This window comes from Rhincodon typus, chromosome 12 (genome assembly GCF_021869965.1).
Source record: "Rhincodon typus isolate 14 chromosome 12, sRhiTyp1.1, whole genome shotgun sequence".
Classification (NCBI taxonomy): Eukaryota; Metazoa; Chordata; class Chondrichthyes; order Orectolobiformes; family Rhincodontidae; genus Rhincodon; species Rhincodon typus.
The window spans coordinates 43336765-43344119 of record NC_063343.1 but is presented as its reverse complement, the minus strand read 5'-3'; the positions used below and the strand labels follow the sequence as shown (position 1 = coordinate 43344119).

Below are 7355 nucleotides of genomic sequence, written 5' to 3'. Positions count from 1 at the left end.
ACGATCAGTTTGCTCATTTACAATTGCAGGTTTGCTTTTGTCCAGACAGGCCCCGAGAACCACAAACTTCATGGTCAATTGCAAAGGCTGAAACCCTTCCAGTAAATTTTCCTCTGCTATGAGGAATGCTTGGCAGCTGCTTCTGGAAATGAAAGCAAGGCATCGGCACACTGATTGGTGACCACGCAGCTGAGAAAGAATATTGCTCACAGTCACAACCCTCTGTCCCTTGATTGTAGAACGTGTCTCTAATGCAAGGAACATGAAAGAATAGATTCTGCACTTTGTCTTCATTGACTAACCAATTGCTAGTGACAATGCCTCAATCTTATTTTCTGGATAACACTAAAACAATAATCCTTATCCCCACAGCACCTTGTCAGGAATTCATGCCACAAAATGAAATCAAAATCGACTGATTCATACACTTAATTGGGAATTGTAAGATTTTAAAATAAAAATCATGATGTGAGCACCTAGTATACGTCAAAACGATAATTTATTTTAGTGCGTAATGATGTGGTTGAAGATTTTTCTGAAAGGTCAATCATGATGTTCGTTAAGGGTGATGTGTTACAATTAATTCACACAGTCTTAGTCACTGTGGCAACATGCACTTTTATATGCATGTTGCAATCTGGACCGATGGATAGGGATGGTTGAAGCTCCAACATTCATTCCATCACACTGCTGACTTGGAATCTCTACCATCTGCCAGTGGTATACATCGGAAGGTTTCGCAAATGGATACTTAACTTGTTTAGCTGCATTCTTAGCCAGCAAATTCTAGAGTGAGACTTGGTCAGTTAAGGAGTGGGTGTAAATGCAAGAGAAGACATGAACCGAGAGGTAAGGAGGAGTGAGGGTGTGGAGGCACGTGTCGAGTCAGTGTGCATTAGTAATGCAGCCAATGTGCTGACCCACAAAATACTGTGGAGGTTTAATGGTGGAAAGGTTGTTGAAAGGGAAAATCCAGGAAGTATGAGAGAGAGTGATGTGCTAGTCCTGCCTGCCTTCAAAGCATTTTCATGTCTTTCTGTATTAGATCAGTCCCAAGTGTGAGGGTGTCAGTGCTTGCTCTCTGCAAGTAATATGACTGACGACAGTGTCCAGTTTTGTGAAGGATTTTATGATTCTATGACAGCCCTTGCATATCTTCAGAAAAAGTTGGTTGCATTTCTTCCACTTGCTGCCCTAGCCTGGTGCCCAGAGGAACAGTTGGCACTAAGGAGGTCCTATTGCTGCAGGCAAGAGACGCAGTTATGTAATTTTGTGCAAATTACTTACTTTGCTATTAGACAATGTTCCTGGTAGTGACGAGGGTCCTTGTTAGTGTTACATAGTTCTACACTCAAATTACTCAAAAAGGATTTAAACTATTTTGTCCCAGGAAACTTATATTGGAAAAAGGACCTTCATACAAGTAATGAATAACTAAAGTGCAATGTGTATCAAGTAAGTTTAACAGTAAAGGGATTTTCAAGTTTGCAAAGAGAGAGGCAGGAACTTCCAACAGGTACAAAAATGGCTATGCATGATAGGTACTCCTGTTTCAATACATACAGTTCTCTTATTGTTATATTTTAAATATAACTCATTTAAAACAAAACACCACCACAAATATGTAAAAAGACCGATGTGCCACCACAGTCCAACAATTTAATAAACAAATGACAAACTCCATTTTATCATAACTTTTGACAACCATTTTGTGGTGATTAGCTGTAATGTAAACAAAATACAGTTTTGTAGCACCATGTGTTTTCATTGAGTTACTGGGTGCACATCAATGTACCACAACAGAGTTACAAAATGTACCTCTTATCTCTCAGTTGAGATTTAAAAATGTCCACACTGGCAAAATTGGACTCCGAGCAATACTTTTTGTATTTTTTCTGATGCAAATTAAAACCTACAAAATATATACTAAATTACAATGAATTCTAGTGACTTTCTGATAACAGTGCATAATCCGTTTTCAAGCCAAATCTCAGTGCCATTGTAAAATTAAGAAACAAATGCTAAGTAAAAGATTCCTTTGAATTGCCCGCCCTTTGCCATTTTAATAACTTCACTAAAAAAGTGGGGTGCATCACAATGTCAAGGAATTCTTCATGTGGAGTTGACATCTTTAATTACCGTCGAGCTTTGCCATCTCCTGGACATAAATCCCTATACTTTCACTGTCAAAAAGAACAAAGTAGACAGTTTTGATTGAGGATGACATTGTCGAAACAAAGTAGCTGGAAATGGCCTTCAGGATCAGCTGTGCTGCACTCTGCTTGGGAAACCCATTTCTGTAAGAAAATGAAAAATTGGTTAACACTGTACCATTTGGATAAATGTGTACACATGGAATATGCATCAACGTTCGAGACAATGAGCCTCTTCCTTGCACAAGACACAGACAATTTACCTCATTCACAAAACCCACAGGAAGGAACCAACTATGATCAACCTCTATTTTAAAGCTCGAGATTTTTCTGAACAATCAGTCAAATTTCAAAGGTCTTAATTCAACATCACACTCCATACTAGTCACCTCACAAATGGCACATGCAGATATACATAAGTCATTGTGTGACAAAGAGTATTTGATACAAATATGGGCATACAGTCAGAAGAACAACAATAGGGTGGCACAGTGGCTCAGTGGTTAGCACTGCTGCCTCACAAAGCCAGGGACCCAGGTTCGATTCTACCCTTGGGTGACTGTCTGTGTGGAGTTTGCACATTCTCCATATGTCTGCATGGGTTTTCTCTGGGTGCTCCGGTTTCCTCCCACAGTCTAATGATGTGCAGGCTAGGTGGATTGGCCATGCTAAATTGCCCATAGTATTCAGGGATGTGTGGCTTAGGTGGGTGGGATGCTCCAAGGGTCGGTGTGGGCTTGTTGGGCCAAAGGGCCTGTTTCCACACTGCAGGGATTCAAAAATACTGAAGTTTTCTGAAGATAGAAAATTTGAAGTGAACAGCAAGGCTGAATAGAGATGGGGTAATGGACAGTTTAGTGGAGTGGGCAGTAAACTGCAGATGTGGTACAATTCAACACAGAGACAGTGAACTTTGGGAAAAAGACAAACATGGAAAGCATTCACCCTAAAAAGTAAGGAAAAGAGTGGGGGACCTGAAATCGATCTTCACCAAGAGCACAAAATGACTGTAGTGTTATGAAGATGTACTATTCAAAATATTAATTTATAATGTCATCAGCTGGAGATATATCTGCACTTTTCGAAAGGCCAAATTTTCAAAGCAAAGGACACTAGCCAGGAGCAGTTAAATCTTGCAGTTGTAAAAGGACATAAACTGCTGAACAGATAAAGAGAACGGGGAGTGTAAAAGAGGTCACGTGCCTCAATTCTTGGGTATTAAAAATGCTAAATTTTCATTAAAGTCAGAAAGGCTGCAAGGGTGACAATCCTCACTTTTTGATACCCCTCCCATCAAAGTTGAGCTGCTTCTTGCTTTGAAGTCCCACCAGAAGACTTCACTGGCACAGACAGAGTTCACAAAAGGATAATCTTGAATCAATACCACCGTCTCCAAGAGAATATTAGAATTACTGGACATTACTACAAAATGGCTACTCCATTAAGAAATTCCAGGACCAGCAGCTACTGTCGAAAGATGACTTTCAGCTGTAAACAAGCCTCTGAATTATCTGCAAATAATTTTCTTTCTGACTGTATTTGTTGCTTGGCAAAGTTGCAAGAATGGATATTCTACAGTTTCACAGTCGTTTGTTTTGTATGGTTGTGGCGGAAGTGTGCATGTTGTTTTTGTATCAGAGGACAGTTGGACATTTTTGTACATTTTAAAACCTTTGTTGACATTTTCTGCATCTTTGCTTCAGTGCTTTTAGCAATAAAACCAAAATTTTACTTGTTAGCTTAAAGAACCTGGCTGGCTTATTTCTTACATCAAGCAGTAAGCACAGATAAATATTTATTTATTGGACTGTCAATATCACCTCCCTTTTAAATTCATCTCTGTTGCTACCAATTCAACAGCAACGTTGCCTGTAACTTCTTTCTCATTCTGAGGACCTAAGACACCAGCAGCTTCTGTGAGCGGAAACCAATGCACTGGCATGCTGATCAGTGTGTGCAGAACCTCCCAGAGCTATGTGACCAAGTAGCTTAGACAGAGAATCAGAGCTCAGCAGCAAGACAGAAAGAGGAGTCTGTTTGCATCTCCAATGTTGGTCATAAAAGTAGTGAAATGGCAGCCAATTTTTCACCATCTCCCTGTCACTTTTACTGGATTTTAAATTAATAATATTGGCAATATTTTCCAAGTCAATGGAAAATAAAACCTGAAGCAATAAAGAACAGGCTGCTGTAATTGTCACAGACCTGTTTCATGCTGCTGGCAGGGTTGAATTTCACCTCCAAGATAAGGAGCTGAGTGCAGAAAACGAGAGTTTTAAGGGTACAGATATGTAAATATTTTACAAAGATGGAGACAGTAGTAGAAAAGGCCATAAAAAATATGCAAGTGTGACCCTATGCTATTGGCTGCCATTTCACTACTTTTATGACCCTAGGTTCTATACATAGTGCTTCCAAATAGAAAGGAAGGAAGTGATATCTAATTTGTACACTGCGCTTAGTTGAATGGTTTCAAATATTGTGTAGGGTTCTGACCAAACCACAACACAAAAGGTGTTAAGAACAAGGAAATGCGAGTACTTGAAAAATTGTCCCTTATTCTTCACAGTAGACATAGGTAAGGGAGATCCAATGCTCTGAAGACTATTAAAGGATCATGAAAAATATCTTTGTGAAAGAGGTGTAATGACAGAACTCACTCATGTTTCTGATGAGCAGTAAAGATGAAAAGGACAGCGAGAAGCATTATTTAAACAAAGCGGGACATTTTACCAAGAGGGGTTTTCTAACACAGTCCCTCATCAGGTGGTGGTGGCGATTATGAATGGTAGTGAATCAGTCACCCACCTTGCATACTACCCAATAAAAAAGTGTATAAAATATTTACCTGGGATACAATGTTGACATGTGAATGTCATATATTTAATGCCTTCATCTGTTGAGAGTGTTTTCGCAGTACAAGAAATTTGCATAAACCATTCAGTCGACAGATATTTGACTCAAATAAATGATTTACAGTTGTGCCAGGAATGACGGAAAATGCAAACCTACACCAGTCTTATTATATTAGTAACAAATAACTATAGATTTCAGCAGTATCTGAATTCTCATGATAAACACCAATATTAACAAAGCAATTATGTACAATAAATCAATAGCATTTTAGTAACTTAAAATAACGCCTCTTTTTAAACAGTACACTTTTGTAGGAAGTAATATTCCATACCTGCCACTACCAATTGAAGGGAAAGCAATGGATTTCAGCTTCTTCTCATCTGCCAGTGCCAGACAGTTCTTCACTGTTTTCTCCAGTAGCTCCTCACACTTGTCTGACCCCCAACCAGGACTATTGCAGTGGATAACAAACTTGGCTGGCAGTCCATGACCTGAACTTAGCACAGCTAACAAACAAGAAAATTGAATATATTTAATCAGAGATGGTGTGCTTTGAATCAAATCAGCACATCCTCTTTCTCAATCTGACCTGCTCTGGTATAACAGCATTAAGATCAAGGAAAGAAAAAGATGTACAGACTAAACCAAGTGTACAGACACAGATCAGTGACCGTCAAGAACCAGATCTCTAATATGATTCCTACATACTCTGAGGTGACTGGTTTCTGTCAGGCAACAGTTATGACACATCCAATAGCTTCAGTGCCTTCAGAGGAGGCATAACAATTTGGAGAAGCTTGAAAACCCTCACCACTTTCATGTAACCATGCCAGAAAACAGGGTGAGTAAGGGTAGGACTTGGCTCAGCCAGTTGTCAAAACATTTGTCACGTTCACCATTTCAGCTTGCATATGATGAGAAGTCACTTAGATAGTGTCCCTTTACAATGCTGACAGTGTTGTACTCCTGCCTGAATCAGTAGCATGAAGAAAGCAGAAATAGGAGCGATCCCTCCCACCAGAGTAAGGTTCATTAATGCAAAGTAAATGAAAATAAAGTACGCGAATATTGAATTTTTAAACTAAAGGAGAAACAAAGCACAAAATGATATAAATTATTCAATGCCAATCCATTAAATCCTGGTAAACACTGGCTGATTGAAAAGAAAATTAGTGTTTTTGTAACCAAATGGTAAAAACTGCAGCACCTATGTGTGATATCCTAGCAAAGCAGACTATGAATTCATCACTGTGATCCCAACAATGCTGAGATCTCAATCCCAACATCTCCTTGCCAAGGAAGGGCAGAAAATTGGATATGTTATCATGGACTACTCCTGCATATTCCCAGCAGTTAGCTCAGACATGCATGGCTCCATACAAACTCAGAAACATGCAGTTTGGTTTTTTTGAGTCTGTTAAATCCTATTCCCTTATCATAGCCCACAAAAAAAGTGCTGCCATCAGTCACAGATCACTCAAGGTTACATTCTGCCTTCAGAATCTCAGTGGTCTCAATAGCTCATATCTCATTCTGAATAACACCAATAGTACCGGTTTGATTCCTGTTTCAGCTGAGGGAGACTTGGAACCTGCCCCCTTGCCCTGTCCCTGACAGAACAAAACAATAGCAAACCACAACTCACAGACAGTGCCAAGTGGTCAACTTAAGACAATGAGCCAAAGACCTGCATTTGAGCACAGCAAACAAACTACACCACAATGGTGCATTTCTTATCTATTATGAAATTTGATTCAATGCATTCTTTTAAGATATAAAGAAGTACACTTGCTCCATAAAGAGTCTCAAGAGAATATACCTCCTGCTGTATCCAAGGGACCATTCTTCTTGCGCAGCTCATTTACAGCCTCTGTAAACTCCTTGCCACCCTTCTTCTCCAAAGCACTGCCTAAAAGTGGAAATTAGAATTTACAATTGTGGTATTAGAGTAGAAACAGAACAAAATAGACTGTATGGTTGTGCACTGTAAGTGTTTTATTGTTTTGAAAACAAAAGCATGCACTAGAATCTGTCAGTCCAGTTAAGGGTATGTCACAAGGATTTACTTTAGACAGATTTATCAGGTAGCAATCCATGAACATATTCTATCGGACGTTGAGGGACATCAAGTTCCTAAGTAGAGTGGGTAGTGGATAATACAAAATAAATATTCAAGTTAATGTATCAAATCACATCTTAGCACATCTGTAGGAAAAAATATGCCAGTATACCATTTAGAAAATCTGAAGGGAGGGAAAAAAAACTCACTCTTTGGTGATTCACCATCTAAACAGCATGAAATCATTCATTTGGAATCCTCACTTCTTAGCATTCTCAAGATTAGCC

General features: G+C 39.2%; 1 protein-coding gene across 6 annotated transcripts in view; it reads right to left on the bottom strand.

The window, feature by feature from the left end:
• Nucleotides 1-1623: 1623 nt before the first annotated feature.
• The window catches only part of LOC109913697 (core histone macro-H2A.1), a 38192-nt gene continuing 32460 nt past the window's right edge, over nucleotides 1624-7355 (bottom strand). For all 6 annotated transcript variants that reach the window (XM_048603577.1, XM_048603582.1, XM_048603579.1 and 3 more), the window contains exons 7-9: nucleotides 6829-6918; nucleotides 5341-5515; nucleotides 1624-2297 (exon numbers count right to left, since the gene is read on the bottom strand). In XM_048603577.1, the coding sequence (XP_048459534.1) occupies nucleotides 2132-2297; nucleotides 5341-5515; nucleotides 6829-6918 (431 nt within the window). In that variant the 3' untranslated portion in view covers nucleotides 1624-2131. The remainder of the gene's footprint in view (nucleotides 2298-5340; nucleotides 5516-6828; nucleotides 6919-7355) is intronic.